The 25,082-nt window shown below is 41.8% G+C and overlaps 1 protein-coding gene across 1 annotated transcript in view; it reads left to right on the plus strand.

The window, feature by feature from the left end:
• Positions 1 to 25,082, plus strand: part of lap3 (leucine aminopeptidase 3) — a 63,026-nt gene that overhangs the window by 26,376 nt on the left and 11,568 nt on the right. Inside the window, exons 7-10 of the mRNA XM_043694323.2 lie at positions 10,725 to 10,883; positions 12,430 to 12,554; positions 13,701 to 13,789; positions 22,891 to 22,993. Coding sequence (XP_043550258.2) covers positions 10,725 to 10,883; positions 12,430 to 12,554; positions 13,701 to 13,789; positions 22,891 to 22,993 — 476 coding nt within the window. The remainder of the gene's footprint in view (positions 1 to 10,724; positions 10,884 to 12,429; positions 12,555 to 13,700; positions 13,790 to 22,890; positions 22,994 to 25,082) is intronic.

Here is a 25,082-nt window from a genome sequence, read left to right on the forward strand (position 1 = left end):
GTTTATTTGTTCAAGTTAGTGGTGTGCGGTCATGGCTAGCGATCTGTTCAGGTGATGCACCTGGAATATAAAGGAGACCCATTCTCCCATAAAAAGGAAAAAGGTGCTCTCTGATCTTATGAAGGAAAGGGTTGGACAATGCGCTGTTGCAAGAGACACATTTGACTGATGGCGAATATCTGAAGTTACAGCTGGGGGAATGCAATAGGGTATTCTTCTCCTCCTTTAACTCCAAAAGCAGAGGAGTGGCCATACCGGTATGAAAGAACCTCCTAGTTCGGGTGACAGGTGAAATCAAGGATGAGTATGGACGGTTTGTCAGTCTCAAGGTGCTGATTCATGGAGAAGAATATGGCATCCTGAACGTTTACTGTCCCCCGGCGCATCCTCTCAAATGTTTAGTTGATGCAGTCTCTAAATTAATTGCTCTTGGGGTGCGCTGTATGATTATTGGAGGAGACTTTAATTGTCTCATGGACCCGGGGTAGATAGGATGCCAAGAGAGTTGTCAGGTACACACTGGCAGTCTAGACTTGTGTGAGGAATTGGGCTAGTGGATGTGTGGAGGTGCCTCAACCTGAATGGGAGGGACTCGGCCTTTTACTCCAACCCGCACAAGTGCCACACAAGAATTAATATGTTCTTCGTTCTGTCGGTTTGTTTGGACTTAGTCAAGCTACCAATCCTGCAGGCCAACGCCATTTTGGACCAAGCGGCAGTATATTTAGATGTTAAGACCAAAGGTAGTGGAGTTGGCACGCGGCACTGGCGCATGGATCCGTTTCTCTTGAAGGATGACAACTTTCTTTAGTATATCACAAGGGAGTTCAGGGCTTTTTGGGACATCATTCGGGACATGGCCAGAAATCCATCAGTGCTCTGGGAGACCAACAAAGCATTCTTAAGAGGTATGATTAATCCATATTCGACAATGAGAAGGAGGCTGAGAGGAGAGCAACAGCGGATGCTTGAGGCCCCGCTGAAGGCAACCGAATTGGCATATTATACCAGACCATCTGTGGTCAAATTGCAACAGATCACGGCTCTCCGGGCTGCTGTGGATTCGGCGCTCACAAAAGCGGTGAAGAGAAGGCTGTTTGAATATGGGGATAAGCCAGGTAGATACTTGGCTAAGAAGAAAAGTGCTCCACAGTCCATTGTGTCTATCAGGGAGAGAACTGGCAATGTCACTCGTGAACTGAGCAAGATCAGCACCAGATTCTGGGAATTCTGTGTAGAGTTATACCAGTCGGAGTGCGATGGGGATGGAGAAGCGAGAATGGAATCCTTTTTTTTGAAAACTTGGACCTCCCCGGTATTAACACAGATCAGGCCTCCCTTTTAAATGCACCTCTGACAGTACAGGAGGTGCAAGAGGCAGTAAGGCAACTCCAAGGTGGTAAGGCACCCAGTCTAGACGGTTTCCCGAGTGAATTTTACAAGGAATTCTTCATACACGTTAGCTGAACCACTGCTGGAGATGTATAGTCATTTGTATAGCCAGGATTGCCTTCTGCCCTCTCTGAGGGAAACTAATATCTCCCTTATTTTAAAGAAAGGGAAAGACGCCAAGGATTGTGCATCGTATAGACCCATCTTATTGTTGAATGTGGATTTTAAAATCTATCAAAGGTGCTGACACTGAGGTTGTTGTTATAAGAGAGGACCAGACGGGTTTTATCAAGGGTTGCAGCTCCTCCAACAATATTAGACAAATATTGAATATAGTGCAAATGTCAGGAGAGAATGATTCCGGGTTTGGTGGTCTCCCTGGATGCAGAAAAGGCATTTGATAGGGTGGAATGGTTGTATCTCTTTGCTGTTCTAGATCATTTTGGCCTAGGAGGGGCCTTCGCCAGGTGGATGGCAGTGTTTTACAAAGACTCGAAGGTGGTGGTTATCACGAATGGGGTTAAATTGAGCAATATTGGTGTGGAGAGGGGCAGCCAACAGGGATGTCTCCTGTTGCCGCTGCTGTTTACCTTGATACTTGAACCACTGGTGGAGGCTATCTGAAAGGACCCTGAAATAATGGCACCACAATGGGGAACACAAAATCACTCTGTAAGCGGATGATGTCCTTTTGATTTTGACTAACCCTGAAAAGTCCATACCCCGGCTAATACAAAAAGTTAAAAGTTTTTGACAGCTTTTCTAGATACAGGATAAATTTAACAAAATCAGAAGTCATGCCCATGGGGGGATTGGTGGAAGTACCGAAGCTGGAGGACAGAATAGAGTTTCTTTTTAGATGGTCTCAGAAAGGTTTTCTCTATCTGGGGATTTTTAGTACCCCTTATTTCCGGCAGATGTATGGAGCTAACTTTGTGCAGCTGTTTGAGAGAATAAAACAGGACTTGCAGCGATGGGAGGTACTACCCATATCATAGCTAGGCTGTATAGCCTTGATTAAAATGAATGTTCTTCCTTGGTTGTTATATTCTATGAGGATGCTCCAGTTTTTATTGCTGCGGAGGTTTGCAGGATGGCTTGGATCATTTATTTGGTGCCATAGGCACCCCTGAATTAAATAGGAACTTCCGCAGGAAATGGTGGGTGGTGGACCTCCCAGATCTGAAGAGAAACCAAATAGGCACCCTGTTGTCATATTTAGGCGAATGGATGTGCAATGACTCGAAGTCGATATGGCTTGATGTCCCCTCATAAACTTACTGTTCATGGATAAGATGAGATCTGTGACAGTCCGATTATCATAAATACGGTAAAAGCATGGAGGATAATGCGGCAGGGTGAGGACAATTTGCTTAAGACTTTGCCGTTAGTTGGAGCCCCAGGATTTAGACTGGGGTCAATGGACTCCGGCTTCAGAGCATGGGAGGTTAAAGGAATCTGGGAGATTTAGCTGAGGGAGAGGTCTTGATGTCTTTCAGCCAATTAGGTCAGAAATAATGAATCCCTGGAAGGGACCTTTTCCGATATTTCCAAGTTAGGGATTACATACAGAGAAGACCACGCTCTTGGCCCAGGCCTACAAGTCAGACATAGAACGAAGAGTGTTCTGTTGTGAGGGTGCTCGCTCAGTTCGTACCATATATCACCTGCAGAGAGGGAATACCTTGGGGGATATGGAGATACTCCATGAGATTTGGAATTAGGAGTTAGGAGAAGAAATCTCATCGGAAACATAGGATATATAGGGAAATGTAAAGAAAATTTCAATATGCAATAAGGCACAAGCGATGCAATTGACGTTCCTCCACTGGGCCCATACGGTGCCAGAGAGGTTAGCAAATTTTAAGAAAGGATCTTCCCTGAAATGTCCCAAATGTAAAAACACTATTGGCACCCTTACATATTGCTTTTAGTGCTGTGACAAGATCTGTGGAAATGGAGAGCCATAGTGAATGAGCTGGAGATGTTTCTGGGAATGGAAGTTAGGGAGGATCCGGTGTCCCTCCTTTTGGGACTACCGAATCATCCCTCTTTGGGTGAGTACGGGAAAAGATTATTCAATATTCTTACACACTGTGTGAGGAAGAACATCCTAATGAATTGGATATCAGAAAAGCGTCCAGGTCTTGCAGTGTGGCACAGACTTGTGATGGAGCACGTCCCTCAAGATTACCTGACCGGTATGGTGTGCCATGGAACGGAGCAATTTTATAAGACTTGGCGGCCCTTTCTAAATTTTGTAGACATGGATCCATCAGTGGTACTGATTAGGGCCTTTATATAACCACTGGGGCTGTATATGGTGGTCCGGGGACCCTGGGGGAGGGAAGGGCTAGTAAATACGGGTGTAATAACTATTGCTCCAATGGACGGGAGCCTTGATGGCGGTGTGGCGAGTGGAGTAATGTAATATAGTACAAAGTAGTGTAATTTAATTGAAAGTTATTTTACTTAATTTGACCTTATGCTAATTTGGGTTCAGTAAATATGAGACAACTGTATCTTGAAGAATAGCAGGCAATTTATTGTCAATGTTACTGTAATATAATATGATATTATTTTTACTTTGCTGTACTTTTGTAATTTTATAACTTTTTTTTGGTAAAGGAGTGAAAATTTTTTTCAATAAATATATGCTTTAAAAAAAAAGTCTTTGATATTACAAGGATGTTTCCAGAGTTGGAGGATTTGAGCTATAGGGAGAAGCTGAACAGGCTGGGGCTGTTTTCCCTGGAGCATCAGAGGCTGAGAGGTTACTATAGAGGTTTACAAAATTATGAGGGGTGTGGATAGGGTAAATAGGCAAAGTCTTTTCCGTGGGGTCAGGGAGTCCAGAACTAGAGGGCATAGGTTTAGGGTGAGAGGGCAAAGATATAAAAGGGATCTAAGGGGCAACGTTTTCCTGCAGAGGGTGGTACGTGTATGGAATGAGCTGCCAGAGGAAGTGGTGGAGGTTGGTACAATTGCAACATTTAAGAGGCATTTGGATGGGTATATAAATAGGAAGGGTTTGGAGGGAAATGGGCCGGGTGCTGGCAGCTGGGACTAGATTGGGTTGGGATATCTGGTTGGCATGGACGGGTTGGACCGAAGGGTCTGTTTTCATGCTGTACATCTCTGACTCCGTGACTCTATATAAACCAGCAATTTAGTTATCCAATGTCCCACTGTGAACTATGCACACCTCCAGCCTCCAGCATGAGAAGGAAGTGCTGCCACACATTCCACAATTTAACAAATATTATCACCTCATTGACACTGAGAACAGATGTCCCCAATTCATCTGAACAAATGGGTGTCCCTCCTCCTTCCCTCACCCCCACATGGTCGAGCGCCTTCCCGCATCCATCGCAGAAGAAGGCTACCAACTTTCTCACCAGAGCGGCCCCTTTGGATTTAATGGGGCAGCAGCATTTACTCTAAGTTTGTCATGCTTTAAGAAAAGATTGAGGCAGTGCTGGAGCTGATATCTGCCATGCTGAAGAAGCATGAGCAGCAGACCCAACCATTGGATCAATGAGTGGAAGCAATCTAGCAGAGGAACACAGCATTGGAGTCCGTGGTGGAAGCCTCGGGAGGACTGATCCGAACACTGGAAGACCAGGTTCGGGTGCTTTAGGAATAAGTGGACGACCTGAAATATAAAAGTAGAAGAAAAACGTACGGCTCGTGGGTCTCCCGGGGCACGCGGAAGACGAGGACCTCTTTGGAATCTGCGAGAAGTGGCTCCTGAAGTTCCTGGGTCTGGAGGTAAGAGTTGGATTAGGTGAGTGTGGAACGGGCTCAACGAATCGCAATGCGCAGGTCCGGGTTGGATCTGTGCCCGCGCCCGGTCCTAGTGCAACTCCAGCACTATAAAGAAAAACAGTTAGTGATTGAAACAGCAAGAAGACTGGGAAGAAATCCACTGGCTTTAACATGCAAATTATCAGGAATAATGTCTTTCAGGACTTCTCTAGAGCCATAATTAAGAAGAGAGAGGCATTTGATGAAGTCAAGAGGAAATTAAGGGACCTAAACAATCAGTACTCGAGGTACCAGCAGTGTTGTACTTTGTTTATGGAGGGTTGGTCTATAATTTTGATTCGGCAGAAAAGGCAAAGGACTTTATGAACTCTGTGAAATAAAGGACTCTGGTTGGGGATGGTGGGGGGAAAAAAGGGGCGCCATTACGGACAATGGTACAGTTTTTCTTTACTTTCTTTGCCTTTTTTTTCTCTCTCCCTTTTTGTAGTTATCAGTTTTGTAGATTCTGTACTGCCTTGGTGTAAAACCTGATTTATTTCACATTTCAATCGGTTGGTTATTATTTGGGTTTTTTTGTTTGCTGTCCTTCTCTGGAATGGAGGTGGCTATATCTGTGGTTAAGATGTATGCAGAAGAGGTGTGAAGGGGGGAAGGTGGGTGTAAATAACATGCTCTCTTTGTCAGTGAATTGCCTGGGACTCTGGCGTGGCCTCAGCTGGAAGGAGCCAGGTTGGTTGCAAGTATTGGGAGGATTGCACCTGATGGGCAAGGGGGTAGATCTCTAGTCAATTGGGTGTTTGTTTAAGTTAAATGTAGTGGCCAGTTTGTTAGTTATAGTAGTTTTTAGATTTTATAGAGTTAATGTTTTTTTCATTCGCTACACCTCGGATAAGCTTCCCCCTCTTGGGAAGCCATAGGTTGCCATAGGACAACCATGGCTAGTGATCTGTTTAGATGGTGCACCAGAAATGTAAAAGGGAGCCATTCCCCCATTAAAAGAAAGAAGGTGCTTTAGAGCCTTAAGAAGGATACGGTTGACAATGCCCTGCTGCAGGAGAGGTGGGTTATGATATGGAATTCTTCTCCTCCTTTAGCTCCAAGAGTAGAGGAGTGGCTATACTGGTAAGAAGGAGCCTCCCATTCCAGGTAACTGAGCAAATTAAGGACGAACATGGACAGTTCATCATTCTTAAAGCTCTAATACATGGAGAAGAGTATGGTGTCCTGAATGTTTATTCTCCCCCAGCACGCACTCTTACATTTCTAATTGATGCACTTGTTAAATTGGTGAATCTTGGGCTGTGCTGTACGATTATAGGGGGGGATTTTAACTGCCTAATGGATTCAGGGTTAGACAGGATGCTGAGGGGCCTGGCGGGCACGCCCGTGCAATCTAGACAGTTAGTGGATTTGTTTGAGGAGTTGGGATTGGTGGATGTGTGGAGGGTTCTCCAATCTAATGGAAGAGACATCACTTTCTATTCTAACCCACACAAGTGCCACAGACAAATTGATGTGTTCCTTATGCCATCAGTGTGTTTGGACAGAATAGTGGCTTGCAAAATTGGGAATACAACTATCTTGGACCATGCACCAGTGCATTTTGATGTTAAAATCAAGGGTGGCAGAATAGATGCATGGCACTGCGCGCAAGGACTCATTCCTGTTAAGGTATAGCAAATTTGTTGAGTACATTATAAGAAAGTTCAAGATCTTCAGAGCTATCAATTTGGTTACAGCCAGTAATCTGTCAGTACTTTGGGAGGCCACTAAGATATATTTACGTGGCCTGATCATTTTGTATTCAACGACTAGAAAGAGGCAGAGGGGAGAGCAGCAATGGGTGCTGGAGGCCTGGCTGAAGGTTGCTGAAGAAGCGTATTATAATGGGCCTTCAGTGGTCAAGCTGCAGCGGGTCATGGCTCTGCGGGCTGCTCTTGACTCATTGCATACATGGGTGGCAAAAACAGAGGACTCCTTTGCAAAACAAAGATGGTTTGAATTTGGAGATAAGTCAGGTTAGAAAGAAAGGTGCTTTGCAATCCACTATTGGAGAGAGGGCTGGCACAGTTACCTGTGAGATTACCCGTGAGTTGATGAAGATCAATGCTAGATTTCAGGAATACTTTGCAGTTATATCGGTTGGAGGGCGGTGAAGATGATGCAGCGAGAATGCAGTTCTTTTTTGAGACCTGGACCTCCCCAGTATAAATGCGGAACAGGCCTCCCTTTTAAATGCACCTATGACGATTCAAGAAGCAATAAAGCATCTCCAGGGTGGCAAAGCATCGGGGCCAGATGAATTCTCGTGTGAGTTTTATATAGAAATGATAAATGTGTTGGCAGAGCCACTTTTGGAGATGTATAGTCATTCATATACTCAGGATTGTCTTCCATCTTCTCTTAGGGAGGCTAATATCTCCCTCATTTTAAAGAAGGGGAAAGACCTTGAAGAATGTGCTTCATACAGACCAATTTCGTTGAATGTGGATTTTAAAATTCTGACAAAGGTGCTCACTCTGAGGTTGGAAAAGGTATTGCCCAATATTATAAAAGAAGATCAGACGTGTTTTATCAAGGGCCGTAGCTCTTCCAACAATATCAGGAGGGTACTGAACATAACGAAAGTATACCAGCAAAGATTGATCCCAATTTTGGTGGTGTCCCGAGACGCAGAAAAGGCGTTTGACTGGGTAGAATGGCTGTACCTGTTTGGGATCCTAGAGCACTTTGGTCTGGGGGGAGCCTTTGCTAGGTGGGTAGCAGTGTTGTATATTGATCCGAAAGGCAGCAATCATTACAAATGTCGGATAATTTTCATATTGGTTGACATAGCCGACAGAGATATCCTCTCTCACCACTGTTATTCACCTTAGCCTCGCCTAACAGCTCAATTACTATCAGGAGGGACCCTGAAATAGTGGCATCAAGAATGGGAATGGAGGAGCATAAGATCGCTCTATATGCTGACAATGTTCTTGGCCAATCCAGAAAAATCCATACCCCGATTGATACAAAAAATTAATTTATTTGGCAGTTTTTTGGGATACAGGATGAAATTTTACAAAATCGTAAGCCATGCTGATGGGGGGAAGGTGTGTGGTGGTTAGTGGAAGTGCCTGATCTGAAGGATGGAATGCAGCTCCCGTTTAGATGGTCATCAAAAGGTTTTTGTATTTGGGAATTTTTATTACCCCTGCTTTCCATCAGCTGTATAAGGCTAACTATGTACAATTACTGGAGAGGATAAAACAGGATGTGCAGTGGTGGGAGGGATTACCATTATCATGGTTAGGCCGAATAGCCCTGATTAAAGTGAATGTTCTTCCTCGCCTGTTGTACCCCATGAGAATGCTCCCGTTGTTGCCACCCAGACGAGTGTTATGAAGGGTCAGTGGTTGGCTTGGGTCCTTCATTTGGTGTCATAGGCACCCCTTAATTCAATTATTAAATTGCTACTCCCCGCAGGGTGAGGTGGGGGTGGACCTTCCAGACTTGAAGAGATGTTAAATCTGTGCTCCATTAGCATATGTGGGTGACTGGGGGGGGATTCGGGGTCGATTTGGCTTGACATTGAAGCATCACATTCAAGATACCCCCTAGTTAATCTGTTATTGATGGATAAGATGTAATCCGTGACCGAGCAGTGTAAGAACCCAATTTTTTTGAATATGGTGAAAATTTGGAGGATGATGAGGCAAGATGAGGGCAATTGGCTTAGGACCTCTCTATTTACCCCATTGGTAGGAGCCCTGGAATTTAAACCTGGAGCAATCGACTCTGGCTTTAAGATATGAGAGAGTAAGGGAATCTCTTGTTTGGGAGATTTATTTGAGAGGGAGGTCTTGATATCGTTTAGTCAACTAAGTCAGAAATATGGATTGTCTAAAAGGGACCTTTTCTGGTACTTTCAGAGAAGGGTTTATATACAGAGGAGGACCACGCTCCTGGCTCAGCCTTACAAGTCAGACAGGGAGAAAAGAGTACTCCAGTGCACAGGCACTCTTTCAGTTAGCACTCTGTATCATTTAAGAAAGGGCGTGCCTTAGGAAGTGTGGAGAGACTCTGTGGGACTTGGAATCGGGAACTGAGCGGTTATTTCATTGGAAACATGGGAGGATATCTGGGAAAATGTAAAGAAAATCTCAATATGTAACAAAGCACAGACCATGCAATTGAAGATTTTAAACAGGGCTCATATGGCACCAGAGAGGCTAGCTTTGTTCAAGAGAGGAGTGTCTCCAGGATGTCCCAAATGTAAAATTAATATAGGCACTCTTACATAGAAAAGTACAGCACAGAATAGGCCTTTTGGCCCACGATGTTGTGCCGAGTCTTTAAAAGATAGTCACTGCTTTTGGTTATGTTGCAAGATCCGGAGATACTGGAGTGCCATTCGTAAGGGAGCTGAAGGAAATCCTGGGAAGTGAAATCAAGGTGGATCTGATATTTCTTCTCCTGGGGCTGCCAAACTTGCCCTCTCTGGGGGAACACAGGAAAAGATTGTGTAACATTCTTATGCACTGTGCGAGGAAGAACATTTTCACGAATTGCACGTCGGAAAAACCTCCAGGTCTTATGGGATGGCGCTGGCTGGTAATGGAGTGTCTCTCCCAAGACTACCTTACAAATATGGTGCACCATAAAACGGAACAGTTTTATAAGACGTAGAGGCCCTTTCTAAATTATATAGATGCAGACTTGTCGGTAATGTTAACTAGTGCCGTGGTATAGCTGTGGGAGTCAGATTGGGCGGCCTGTGGGTCCCTGGGAGGGGGAAGCTAGGAAAACACGGGTACAATGACTGGTGCTTCCAGGGATGGGAGCTTCAGTGGACATGTGGTGAGTGAAATAGTATAAAGTAATGTGATGTAATTTAATTTAATTTGAATTCAACTTAATTTAACTTTATTTAATTTGATTGTAGCTTAGTTTAAGTTAAGTAGATACGTTTGTTCTGGTAGAATAGTAGGTAGTTTATTATTAATAGTATTGTGATGTGACACTGTTGTAATTCCTCTATCTTTTCATATTCTGGTATGCTTTATAGTTGCTTTTGTGAAAGATTTGAAGATGTTTTTATTAAAAATATTTTTTTAAAAAACAGACTGGAAATACTGGAAGACCTTGTAGCTGCGCATGTTGTTGGAAACTGAAATAAAGTTATTGTCCATACCCTCAGATGTATTTGTTAAGCTACTTGACTAGTAATCCAGAATATGGCAGGTTAAGAATTTGAGATGAGATATTTAAAAATCTAATATCACTGAAAAGTTTTTGTTAAAAGTTTGGATGCTGTAAGATGGCAACTGGTTCATTAAGACCCTTCAGAAATGAATACCTGCTGTTCTTACTGGGTCTGGTCTGAACTTGCCTCCAGTTTCACACCAATGTGATTGATCTTAACGCTTTGTGAAATGATCCAGCAAACCATTTGGGAAAACTAGTGATGCAGAATCACAGATATATCTTTCCAGCATTTAACACAATAGCACTTTCTTATGACATAATTTTACTGAAGGAAGGTTCCAGTAATATTTATTTTCCATTTATGTCTTGCATAGACCTAAGTCCTGGATTGAGGATCAACAGATGGGAGCTTTCCTCAGTGTAGCTAAAGGTTCAGATGAAGAACCAGTTTTCTTAGAAATTCACTATAATGGTTCCACAGTTGCCAATGAATCACCACTAGCCTTTGTGGGAAAAGGTGTAACATTTGACAGGTAGGTTCTGACTTTGTCTCATGTTTTCTCACTAAAATATATCAAAAAATCCAAGAAGTTGTGCCCTGTCTTCCCAATCATAAGCATGGTGATGAAATAGTAGATCTAAACTTCAACTGAAAGAAATGGGCAGATTTTGAGTTGAGTAGGGTAATTCAAACTTCAAGAAACATTCTTGACCTAAATCCAGCTCCAACCTATCCACTTTCAGCTTTAACTGAAACTGGAAGTTGCTTGGGTAGCCAACGTAATTCAAAGAAATGGGTTGGAACTTCAAATACAGCAATGAGAATGGATTTTTCTATTTTTGAGCTTACGCCTGTGATCAAACCAGCCTAGAGTTCGGAACCTTAGCAGCTTTGTCAAGACAAGATGATGGATTCTGGCATTAATTACTTCCATATACCTGCTTGTGGAAATTCCATAGCCAGAAGGTCCACCAATGACCTTCCCCACCAGTTCCTGACCTCCCCCTCTCATCAAGTCCCCATAATCCATACACCCAATAGATCCTGACCTATTCTCCACCTTAGATGCTCCCCCCTCCCCATATCCCTGTGAAACAATGTCTCTTCCAGTTTTAGGCTGTAATTATTCCCCGTTCCTCTCCAGGAAGATTCCAATCTCCTCCATGGCAAGACAAATGGCATTATTCTCATTCTCTGTCCCCACCACATACACACACACACACCCCTCCCTCACATTTAGGACCGGGCACTTTCACAGGCTCCAATTCTCTCTGTCATGACAGTCCTCCTTCTGCTTTACCTTCCCCCATCCCTCCTCCAGTCAACACTCTAGTCATTCCCCTCCTTGAATGTCTCCTGTTTCCTGATATAGGTTCACCTGTTCCAATAACCATTAATAATCAGCACCTTGCCTGAGGTATTTAGGGAATAAATTGATCTGTGATAGCAGAGCTGGCTGAAACTCTACAGTGTGTGATAGTATCCACTTAATGCTGGCCAGTCCAGTAAAAGTTATTTTAAAGTAAAAGATATCATTTTTTGTTTCTAAATTTTCCATTTTACTACTATTGAACTTTAGGAGAATTTGGTTTATAAATTCTGACAGAGCAAACTCCCATGACAAAAAGTACTTTTTGTCCTCTAAGTCATAAGTCAGGTTTCCACTTCTCCATTTCAAAACATAAAGGCATTACTTACTTCATTAGTGAAGGCTTTCATGGGATTTTCATCCAAGGTAAACCACAGCATGTGTCGTGATCCAAATCTGCCATCCCTTCAGTGTACCCTGACCTAGCTTTGGGCATTATTGAATAGAATGTTGATAATAACATTTGAATTCAAACTCTTGTTGTTTGAGGGTTTTTTTCAGGTTTTTGTTGAAGTATCTCAGAATATTGGAAAGCTAACTGAAATAGTCTGCCAGAGAGCTACAGTAATCACTTAGATTCCTCATAAATTCATTCCAACTGGACTTTGTATGCTGGGAGAAGTTAAATTTAGTTGTTGAACTGAATAGTATATTGTATTCCTGCATATGGTATTGTGTTTTAGCTGACTGTATTTCCATCTTTTGGCAGTGGTGGAATTTCAATCAAACCTGCTTCAGGTATGGAAGCAATGAGAGCTGACATGGGCGGAGCAGCAACAATCTGTTCTGCCATCATCACTGCAGTATCTTTACAACTTCCCGTTAACATTATAGGTAAAAGAGCAGAATATGATTCTCTTGTAAGGTTGACAACTTTGAGATGTTACTAAAATTAGTATTAGCGTTTTTACTCCGCCTTAGTTGCAAAAGTTATGAATCTCAGAACATTGAACCCTTTGGGTACTGATTACCATTTCTTGCATTTAAAATATGAAAGCGTTATCTATGACCACATAATTTATGTAGCATTATAGAAAGTATCGCATGGAATCACATTTTAAAACCATGGAATAGTTGTATTTTTTGTTTGTGAAGATTTTCTTGCTCATACTTTGTTTAATTTCAAAAGGTTAAATTCACATCTCTGGAATGGCATTTTTAGAATTAGTTTGTTTTTTAAAAATAGTTTATCTCAAAACATTGATGTTTATTTTGTCCTAAATATTTACCTGAATTTATGTCCAGCAACGTTGGTTTAATCGGCACCTTTTCACCTGGCAAAAATTATATAACTCAAATTTCAAGATGTTTGAGTATTTATGCTGTACATAAAGTATAACAGTGATGTCTATACCCCTGCATTACATTTCTGTTACTTACAGTATGTTTTTACATTGATTTTATGAGGTGTGTTGACGTCTTTACATAGATATTTAGGGGGTTATTGTCTCAAAGCTTCACTTGGTCAGGGTTTACTGCAGTTATGCGTACCTTTTGATTATCTGGAATATTAGATCAACCAGCACATTCCTGGTCCCGGAGGTGATGGTTAATAAAATGTTTGCTATATTAATTCAGCTGAGAAATAATTGTCGCCTATCCATCATTTATTAAATGATCTAGCAGTAGAAAAAGGAAGATTTGAAAGTGCCTTGCTTCCCTCCCAAAAGGAGTTTGGGTTGTCCACTCACCACTCCCCAAAAAAACCATTCTTTATTTGTTGAGGTGAACTACCCATTCTGTCAGAAATCACTTCTTTGATCACATTCAGTTTTTAAAAATTTTGTTAATATTCTGTAATGTCTCTAAATTGTGAAAGAATAAGAAGAAAACACAGGTTCTGAAAAATAATTTTACTTTGCTGAATTTGCATGTAATTCTTACCACCTGTATTAGGGGATCCCAGGATATGGAGAACCATACTTCCTTCTGGTGAATAAGCTTTGTTACCAACTTTATTACTCCTCATATTACTTGTAGGCCTGGCTCCTCTGTGTGAGAATATGCTTAATGGCAGAGCAAACAAACCTGGTGATGTAGTCAAGGCAAAGAATGGGAAAACAATACAGGTAAATTTTATCTTTATTATTGAAACGTGGTTAGTCATAATTCTGTCAACTTCAGTTTTATTTATTTATTTATTCATGCAATGAGGGCATCATTGGCTAGGCCAGCATTTATTGTCCATCTCTAATTGCCTAGCGAGCAGTTAAGAGTCGACCACATTGCTGTGGGTCTGGAGTCGTGTGTATGCCAGACCAGGTAAGGATAGTTTCCTTCCCCGAAGGGCATTAGCGAACCACATTGGTTTTTCTGATAATCAGCCATATATTCATGTTTATTATTAGACTCTTAATTCCACAATATTATTGAATTCAACTTCCACCATCTACCACAGTGAGATTTGAAACTTGGTCGCCAGAACATTACCTGGGTCACTGCATTAACAGTCCATTGACAATACCTTGAGGCGGTCGCCCCCTCCCCCCTCTTTAAGCTCAGAATTTTTAGTTCAGAAACAAATCAGATGTTTTCTGGATATCCATGTGGATAACATTCATTGACACTCCAATATACATGATGTTAGTGACCTCAAATGCCAGACTGGACTTACCTACCAAATATCCCTGCTGATGTTCTTTGGTTCATTCATATTGGCTGTGTGCTCTGTTTAGTGAAAGATTCCAAAGTTTTGTCAATAAATTTCATTAAATTGACAGTTTTAAATCTTCTTGAATAATTGAGTGCCATTTTTCAGTTTTCCAAGACACAATTCAAATCTAGAGAGTTTCATAAAATTAAAAGTTAGGTCATTCGGGAGAAAATCAAAATGCACTGTTTGACATGAAGGAAATTCAGCTGTGGGCGTTGCTTGTTTGACCAGCATTTGTTGACCACCCCTAATTGCTCTAATAAGGTGATTTTGAGCTAAAATGGTGTTTCCTTGAAAAACATTGTCCTGTCCTTTGCTTTGCTTCATTTATATAATTCAGCATGGTAATATTGCCTATTGTTAGCCTGTATTTGGAAGAAAGATGCAATTTATACTTGTGTCTCTCCAGGCTTACATACTACGAACATAAGGAACAGGAGTAGGCCACTCAGTCCTTTGAGACTGCTCTGCCATTCAATAAGATCATGGCAGATCTGATTATTCCACATTTCTGCCTATCCCTCGCTTATCAAGAATCTACTTATGTTTACCTTAACATGTATTTGAAGACTCTAGTTCTACTGCCTTTTGAGGAAGAGTTTATCAAAAACTCACGACTCCATGAGAATTTTTTAAAATCTCTGTCCTGAATGTGACTCCTTATTTTTAAACAGTGATCCCCAGTTCTTGATCCATTCACAACTGAAAACATCCTTCCTACATCCGCCCTGTCAAGACCCCTCAGGATCTTACATGTTTTCCTCGTCACCTCTTATTCTCTAAACCCCAGTGGATGCAAACCTAGCTTGTCCATTCTTATCTTATAAGACAGACTTCTCATTTTGGGTATTAGACTAGTAAACCTTCTCTAAAATTGTTCCAACATTTACATCCTTTCTTCAATAAAGATACCAGCACTTTACACCAGTATTCCATATATGGTTTTACCAATTGTCCTCTAAAAGTGAAGCATATCCTCCCTACATTTGTATTCAATTCACCTTGCATTAAGCTATTAGATTTTGTGAGCTTTCCTTATTGCTTTCTATACCTGCAAATTAACTTTGTGTTAGTATCTAATCTCTATCCCAGAGCTCTACACCATTTAAATCATATGTTGTTTTTGTTGCTGATGAAGTGGACATTTTCCTACATTATATTCCATATGCCAGACCTTTCCTCGCTTAGCCTGTTTGTATCTCTAACAGTAATGCATGCGTAATGTTGAGAATACATATTTACATTTAAGGACAATATAAAGGAAGCTGGAAGAAAGAATTATTTGGGCATTTTTCTAGATTGAACAGCATTATGCGATTTCTTGGAATTATGTAAAGCAGTGTTTGGGCTGTGACCACTTATTAATTATTGAAGTCAAATGTTCAATGTATCCTCCAAGCCTTCTGTTTTTGTGGAAATCAAGTGTGTATGGAGGAGCAGAGAAGCATAACTTTCAAGGGCATAAGAAATGGGGTTTATTGCTGCAACTAATGAGAAAGAATTCTGGCTTTGAGAGGACGAAGGACCTGTGCTGATAATTGCCTAGCAACCTCTCTGTTCTTAAAGTTGGTTTTAAGACACAGAAGTCCGTGAGTTAGGGGGGGTAAATTCAGAACAGAAATGCGGAGACATTTCTTCAGCCAGAGAGTGGTGGGCCTGTGGAATTCATTGCCACAGAGTGCAGTGGAGGCTGGGACGCTAAATGTCTTCAAGGCAGAAATTGATAAATTCTTGATGTCACAAGGAATTAAGGGCTACGGGAAGAATGCGGGTAAGTGGAGTTGAAATGCCCATCAGCCATGATTGAATGGCGGAGTGGACTCGATGGGCCAAATGGCCTTACTTCCGCTCCTATGTCTTATGGAGTAGAGAAGATACCCCAGAAACTCTCTTCTGAAGTCCTTCTTCATGGAATAAATTCCTGAGAACGTTTATTAGGTGAAGCCTTTGACTCAATTGTGGCTGGTCAGCAGAACTAATTGAAGATTCCAACACTAAAACTTTCAGTACGTTTTGAGATGAAATATTCTGATCCATTCATTGATTTTAATTTATAGTAGGGTTTTATTTTATCCTTTTGATTATTTACTGGCTATTTATTCCAGTATTAGTGGTATGCCATCAAGTGCTCTTGTGCAGATAGCACTTATAAAACCCAATAAGTGTACAATTATCTCCCCACCGCCATTCTCATGTACAAAAGTCAAGCTGGCAAGTTTTTTTCTTTGAACTTTGAGTGGTGATCATTGCAACCCAATGTAAATTTTGAAGATTTTGGAAAAGATGGTTAAAAATAACATAATCAGCAACAGACATTGCAGAGATGGAATGTGATCAGATCTTGGAAGGAGTTATTGGGGAAGATAAGGATTTTAAATATAATTTTGTGGACTGTGAGCCAGCGTGATTGTCAAGACTATGATTGTGTTGAAGAACAAGACTTTGTGAGAGACTGTAAATTAGCGACAGTGTTTATGCAGCACAAGAGACATGTAGAGTATGTACAGCATTAGAATACTTGAAAATGTTTTTGTACAGGTTGCTGTAGCAAAAGGGGTCACTTACAGTCAGAATCAGGGACCATCGTGGAGATGGAAGCAAATGGCCATGGTCTGTGCCAAGGTGCTATTTTGGAGATCAACTTGTTTTAACAAGACATTGATTACAACTGATTTGATTCATTTTGACTGGCTGGTTAGCAGTAGGGTCAGTGGTAGAATGTAAGGGGAATGGGAATATAGTGCAACTAAAAATGATTCAGTCTTCTGAGACTTAAAATTGATTTTCAGCTGGAGCTGTTGAGGGAGTGTTAAATATTCCACTATTAGGACAGGAATTGATGATTTGATTGTTAATTGGTAAACTGATGGTTGGAAACTGAAGTTTGATCTTGGGACAAATATGGTGAATGTTTATCTATGCAAATTGATTGGTCCAGAAATCTGGCTGGCGCCAGAACTGTTCTGACTGATATCAGGAAAAATGTACTCACTTACCAGCCCCTGGTTTTCCTGGTCAGTCTTGGAATGCTGATCTCTCCCTGGAACCTATACACAGAAAGTTGGGTAGAATGTTCAGTTCAGTACAGTACAGGGATATTTCAGCCATCCTCACCGTGATGCTGGAAGAGCTGAGAATGTCCCTTAAGGGTGGCACCAGATAATAGAATAATATATGGATTTAATCTGCAAGGTAAGTTGATCGGAACATAATGTAGCATCTTTCAGGTATTACATAGCTTTTTATTATTTTTGTCTGTTTCTTTTGAACATTTACTAATTGTACATTTAACATAAATGTAAGATAATGTTTTTGTTTCTGTTAAACATTTCCTAATATTTTTTATTAATAACTTGCAAGTATAAAGAAATTGAGGACCAGAGGCCACAATTTAAAATTTTGCAAAAGAAGCAAATGTAAAGTGAGAAAATAACATTAAAGTAAATAGTTAGGGGCTGGAATTCAGTGCCTGTGAGTGTGGCGAAGGCAGGTTCAGTTGATGCATTCAGGAAGGAATTGGACGATGATTGAAATAGGAACAATGTGCAGGGTTGTGGGAAAAAGGCAGGAGATTATCACTTAGTTGAAATACGTGGAGAGCTAGTACAGACATGATTGGCTGAATGGCTCCCTCTGCACCTTAATAATTGTATTATTTTGTTACGTAACAGTCATGATTCTTTAGAGTGAGTGAAGTAAGTATCAATGGTGGAGGAGCTGACGTACGTGGGTAGGGTGATAATCTTTGAGTAGGCTAGTAGGTGGGTAGGATGGAAGGCTTGTACCTGTTGGCAATATAGACATGTGTAGGCCATTCAACCAGTCAAGCCTGCTCTGCCATTCACTAGATTATGGCTGATCATTTACCTTAACACTACTTTGTAATGTATCAATACCCTTCTCCAAATGTCCCAGCATCATAGGTGCTAGTCAACTCGATTCACTTCACATAATATGAAGAAACAGCTGAAGGCACTGGATACTGTAAGTGCTAGTTGACAATACTTTGGAAATTGTACTGAGGATTTGTGCACTAGAACTTCTCTTAGGTACAGAGCTAGCACTGGATCTACCCGGCAATGTGCCACATTGTCCAGGTATGTCCTGTGCAAAAAAGACAGACAGGATAAATCCATTCCAGCCAATTATCACCCCAAAAGTCTACTCTCAATCACCAGTAAAGTGATGGAAGTGATCATCAACAGTGCTATTAAAGTGGCATTGCTTTGCAATAATTTTCTCTGATGCCCAGTTTGGGTCCTCATCTGTTGCCCTTGTTACAGCCTTGGCCCAAGCACTCACAAGAGAATGGCTGCCCTTAACATAAGGCTGCATTTGACCAAGTGTGGCATCAAGAAGTCTGAGCAAAATTGGAATAAATAGGAAGTAGAGGGAAAACTCTGCATTGGATGGAGCCATACCAGCCACAGAAAGAATTGTAGTGGTTGTTGGCTATCAGTCTTCTCAGCTCCAAGACATCTCAGCAGGAATTCCTTATGATTGTGTCTTTGGTCTAACCATCTTCAGCTGCTTCATCAATGACCTTCCCTTGCTTATAAGGTCAGAGCTGGGGATGTTTGCTGATGGTAGCACAATGTTCAGCACCATTTGACACTCCTAAGTTACCGAAGCAGATCGCGGTCAAATGCAGCAATATCTGAACAATATTCAGGCTTGGGCTGACAAGTGGCCAGTATGATGAGTGCCACAGAATGGTGGCAATGCTAATCTTTAACAAGCGAATCTAATCATCACCCTTGACATTCAGTGATATCACTATCACAGAATTCTCTGCTATTAACATTCTAGGAGTTTTGAATGTAGGTTTGCTCGCTAAGCTGGAAGGTTCATTTCCGACATTTTGTTACCTTACTAGGTAACATCTTCAGTGGGCCTCAGGTGAAGCAATGCTGAAAATTCCTGCTTTCTGTGTATATGTTTGGGTTTCTTTGGGTTGGTGATGTCATTTCCTGTGGTGATGTTATTTCCTGTGGTGAAGTCACTTCCTGTTCCTTTTCTCAGGGGTAGTAGATGGGGTCTAACTCTAGATTGGGTACCCAATGAACACAGTCTGCCGATTTCTCAACAACAAACCCAAACAAGCAGACAAAACATGTCCAGAAACCCTACCCACTCTCCCCTGCATCAAAGACATCTTGGAAATGACTGCCAGACTACTCAGACCCCTTGGCAGCATGGTAGCCCACAAACCCACCAACCCATGACCCTGTCTCACTAGTATCCTCACATACGGATGAGGAAGGACACCACTTTGACTGGGACAACACATTCATCCTCGGACAAGCCAAACAAAGACACACATGAGAATTCTTAGAAGCATGGCATTCCAACTGGAACTCTATCAACAAACATATCGAGTTAGACCCCATTTACTACCCCTGAGAAAAGGAACAGGAAGTGACTTCACAGGAAATGACATCACCACCCCAAAGAAACCCAAACATATAAATCGAAAGCAAGAATTTTCAGCATTGCTTCGCCTGAGGCCCACTGAAGATGTTACCTAGTAGGGTAACGAAACATCTGGAAATGAACCTTCCAGCTCAGCGATCAAACCTACACCCAAAACCTCAACCTGATCTATAAATCTTTTCAAAATTCTAGGAGTTACCATTAACTAGAAACTGATATAGATGAAGCAAATTAAAACTGTAACTACAACAGCAAATCAGAAGCTAGGAATTCTGCATTGAGTAACTCATCTGCTGACTCTCTAAAATCAGTCCACCGTCTATATGACAAAAGTTAGGAGAGTGATGGGAAACTTCCCGCTTGCCTTGATGAGTGCAGCCCCCAGAACATTCTTAGAGTAATACAGCACAGAAACAGACACTTCGGTCCAACTCTTCCGTGTTGACCTAACATTCCAATCTGACCTTGTCCCATTTGCCAGCATTTAATTCATATCATTCTAAACTCTTCCTATTCATGTACCCATCCAGATGCCTTTAACTGTAATTGTACCAGCCTCCTCCACCTCCTTTGGCAGCTCATCGTATTCACACCTCGTCTGTGTGAAAAAGTTACCCCTTAGGTCCCTTTTAAATCTTTCCCCTCTCACCTATGACCTCGAGTTTTGGACTCCCCACCCTGGGGAAAAGACCTTGTCTATTCACCCTATCCATGCCCCTAATGATTTTATAAACCTCTATAAGTTAACCCTTCAGCCTCCGACGCTTCAGGGAAAAAAGCCCCATTCACCCTATTCCTAAGACTCAAACCCTTTAGTTCTGGTAACATCCTTCTAAATCTTTTCTGCACCCTCTTAAGTTTAACAACATTATTTCTGTAGAAAAACGACCAGAATTGTATGCAGCGTTCTAAAAGTGACCGAACTAATGTCCTGTACAGCCACAACATGACATTCCAACTCCTATGCTCAATATCTGACCAAGAAGTTTAACATCATTCAGGCCAAGCAGTCACTTGATTGGTGCCACAGCCACAAGCATCCATTCTTTCCACCACAGCATAGCAGTAGCACTGTGTACCATCTTCAAAGGTACATCACAGAAAATCACCAGTGCTCCTTAATCAGCACATTCCAAACCCACAACATTATCATCTAGAAGGGCAAGAGCAGCACATAAATGGAACACTACCATCTGAAGATTCCCCACCATGTTGGCCACCATCCGGATTCCCTCCTAAGAGCATTGTTGATGTATCTACACCAAATGTACTGCATCAGTTCAAGAAGGCTGCGTACAACTGTCTTCTCAAGGGCAGTTGTAGATAGGCAATAAATGCTGGCCTAGCCAGCAAAGCCTTGATTCCTTGAATTAATAATTTTAAAAGTCCTTTGATGACATTAGTCTCCAGAAATGTATCAGTTTTTGAACTTGCACAGATCGATGGCATCGCATGTTCAAAAGATTCATCACCCTCTGAGTAAAGAAATTACTCAGTTCTCAGAAATATATCTCAGTTTTAAATGGGCTACCTCTTTCCAATCTTGGCTTGGTTACCCTGGCTGATGAACCTACTTATGACTCTCCTGTCACACCTGGTAAGAATTGGGCAACTTTTAAAGATATCCCTTTTCATTCTTCAGAACTGTAAAGAATAAACATCCACTTTCCTCAATCTGTGCTCTTAAGTCAATCCTGTCATCCAGGGACTCGTCTGGTGAACCTCCATTGCACTCTGCCTACCACAATACTTCTGATGTAGTGTCACCAAAGCTCTACACAATTACAGCAAGACATCTTTATTCCTGTCCTTGAATCCCCTTGTGATCAAGGCCAATGGACCATTTGCTTTCTTTGTTGCACCTACATGCTAGTCTTTCCTACTCATTAGCAAGAATACTGGAATAAGATGTCACTTCCACTTATGGTGGAAGTATTGAATAAGATTATTTGCACAATGGTGTTGTCACTGAGTCCCTGCACAACACAAGTGCTGTGGGGGAAAATAAGCTCTACTGCTGTGCAGCCGTAGTGTGGAGACAAAATAGACCAGGGATTCAGAAATTCCTCATCAGAAAAAAATTTATAAATGGTGGATAAAAAAGAACATGATCTATCTAAGTCTGCTTGAAGCCTCTTGCACCTTATTCACAATTTACATTCCCACGAGTTTTGTGTCACTAGCAAATGTGGAAATATTTCAACAGCTGGGCCTTAGCACTATTTCTAATAATACCCAATTAATAACAGCCTGAGAATGATCTATTTAATCCTACTCTTTTCTGTCTGTAACCAAATCTCATACATACCACTATATTGCCCCAATCCTATACAAGATGGATAGCATGGCAAGTGGGTAGGTTGGCAGATGGTTAGAGTATTGGAATGACATAATGATAGAGGGGTCACAGGTTGGCCAGTGGGTAGGTGGATCAGGCAGGGTTCTGATCCATTCAGATCAGGGGAAGTCAGGTGATGAAGTCAGGTTGAGAGACTGGATTGTCAGGGAGTGTCTGGTGGCATTTGGAGGGGGAGGTGTGGGAGTGTTTGGTGCATTGTCTGATGGTGACCCAGAATCAGGGTTTAGGTAGGGGTAGCAATTGAAGTTGGTGGGTGGTCGATGGATGGTATTGAAGTCAGGTCAACAATTGTGTCGAACAGTTCTGTCGTTGCCCAGTGATTGGAACAGATTTCAATCCTCTAATGTTTCCTGGGTAACTGTCTAGGTAAGTGAATTAGAACCTTCTGAAGTCTCTAATTTTCAAAGTTGGAGACTTTCTTGGAGGTTCCTAATGCCAGCTAATTGTGTAGGAGAAGTTTAAACTACTGGGGCCATTTGCATGTGATCAGGTGTACTGGAACTTTTGCCTGGTCCTGATTTGTAAGCTTTGTACAATACTGCAATGTCGATCTTCACATCAGATGATCTGGGCCCTAATTTATGAAAGCATCAGATGTAATTGACTTGGAGAAGAACCCTAAGTTTTCACACCATCCGTTGTTGTGCATGTTGGGATTTCAGGTATGGATCTTATTTGTGAAGTTCATAAAATCCTCACTGCTTGTATTCTCCTCTATCTTTAAGGTGGATAATACCGATGCTGAAGGTCGTTTGATACTAGCCGATGCCCTATGCTATGCACACAGCTTTAACCCCAAAGCAATTGTAAATGCTGCAACGTTGACAGGTATTGCAACGCTGTCTTTGATGCTGCACAAGCTCTGAGAGGCTTGAAGAATAAGACAGTGGTTTACTAAGTGATTTCATCAAGAATAAGAGTGCTGAAATAGGATTCAACTACAACTGCAGCTTTTTGCTAGTTGAGCATTGAATGTGAAAAAAAAAATGCTTTGGACATGATGTTGCTGGCAGGATTGGCATTTACATTCCCTGAGAAGATGATAGTGAGGCATCTTGAATATGAAATCCATGTGATATCTTTTGTAGTAGTTTCAAAAGAGAGAGAGAACCTGCACAGTTACCACCTTTGCTGTTTGAATTCGTGTATCGCTGGACATCGGAGTGCATCTGGGAAAATTAACAAACAGTGAAATTCACAACTAATCTTGGAGGAACTGTTGGGTGAAGTTCACAGCACAGAATCAGATAAGTTAATCGTTGTTTTAAGTCTGTCCAAGAGAAAGGCTGCAGTAGTGAGTATAGTGGATTCTTTCTTGATTATGTGTTTTTGGAGATAAGTCTCTTGATTAAACTTAAAATATAAGCCATAACTATTAATTTAACCTGGGGCAGTGTTTGTCGAGGAATAAGACGGTGTTATTTTCTGGGTCTGTAGATTGTGAAGGAGCAAAAATGGCCTTCAGTACAATGATATGTACTTCTGGTCAGATGTGGGAGTTTAAAGGGAGTTTAAGGATTACTGCAGATTATATCTGCCATAAATGATGTTGGATGCAAATCTTATCAGATTGAGTGGATCGGTTGGAGAGACAGATAGAAGCGATGAGGAATTTGCAACAGCAACAGTATGTGATGGAAGGCAGTTAATAGGAAGGGGGGCAAGTCTCAGATACAGTCACATAGATGGGTTAACTCCAGGAAGGGTGAGAGAGGTCTGCATCTAGGGCAGGAGTCTTTTGTGGATATACCCATTTCAAACAGGTATGCTGTTTTGGAAAATGTAGGGAGTGATGGATTCTCAGGGGAACGCAGCACGAACAGCCAAGTTTCTGGTATTGAGACTGGCTCTAATGCAACGAGGGGTACGTCGGTTTCCAAGAGATCAATTGTGTTAAGGGATTCTGTAGTCAGAGGTACAGACAGACGTTTCTGTGTCCAGCAGCGAAAAAGCAGAATGGTGTGTTGTTTCCCTGGTGCCAGGATCAAGGATGTCTCAGAGAGGGTGCAGAATGTTCTCACGGAGGAGAGGGGCCAGCAGGAGGTCATTGTCCACATTGGAACCAACGACATTGGAAGGGAGATTACAAAGGGTTAGGCAGAAATTTAAAAAGGAGGTCCTCAAGGGTGGTAATATCTGGATTACTCCCAGTGCTACGAGCTAGTGAGGGCAGGAATAAGAGAATAGAGCAGATGAATGCATGGCTGAGGAGCTGGTGTATGGGAGGAGGATTCACATTTTTGGATAATTGGAATCTCTTTTGGGGTAGAAGTGACCTGTACAAGAAGGACAGATTGCACCTAAATTGGAAGGGGACTAATATACTGGCAGGGAAATTTGCTAGAACTGCTTCAGAGGATTTAAACTAGTAAGGTGGGGGGGGGGGGGGTGGGACCCAGGGAGATAGTGAGGAAAGAGATCGATCTGAGACGGGTACAGCTGAGAACAGAAGTGAGTCAAACAGTCAGGGCAGGCAGGACTAATAAATTAAACTGCATTTATTTCAATGCAAGGGGCCTAACAGGGAAGGCAGATGAACTCAGGGCATGGTTAGGGACATGGAACTGGGATATCATAGCAATTACAGAAACATGGCTCAGGGATGGGCAGGACTGGCAGCTTAATGTTCCAGGATACAAATGTTACAGGAAGGCTAGAAAGGGAAGAAAGAGAGGAGGGGGAGTGGCATTTTTGATAAGGGATAGCATTACAGCTGTGCTGAGGGAGGATATTCCCGGAAATACAACCAGGGGAGTTATTTGGGTGGAACTGAGGGAAATAAGAAAGGGATGATCACATTATTGGGATTGTATTATAGACCGGAGGGAAATTGAGAAACAAACTTGTAAGGAGATCTCAGCTATCTGTAAGAATAATAGGGTAGTTAGATTAGATTATTTACAGTGTGGAAACAGGC

Source organism: Chiloscyllium plagiosum, unplaced genomic scaffold (assembly GCF_037043375.1).
Source record: "Chiloscyllium plagiosum isolate Xiang-an unplaced genomic scaffold, Cpla_swu_hap1 HiC_scaffold_1, whole genome shotgun sequence".
Taxonomy (NCBI): Eukaryota; Metazoa; Chordata; class Chondrichthyes; order Orectolobiformes; family Hemiscylliidae; genus Chiloscyllium; species Chiloscyllium plagiosum.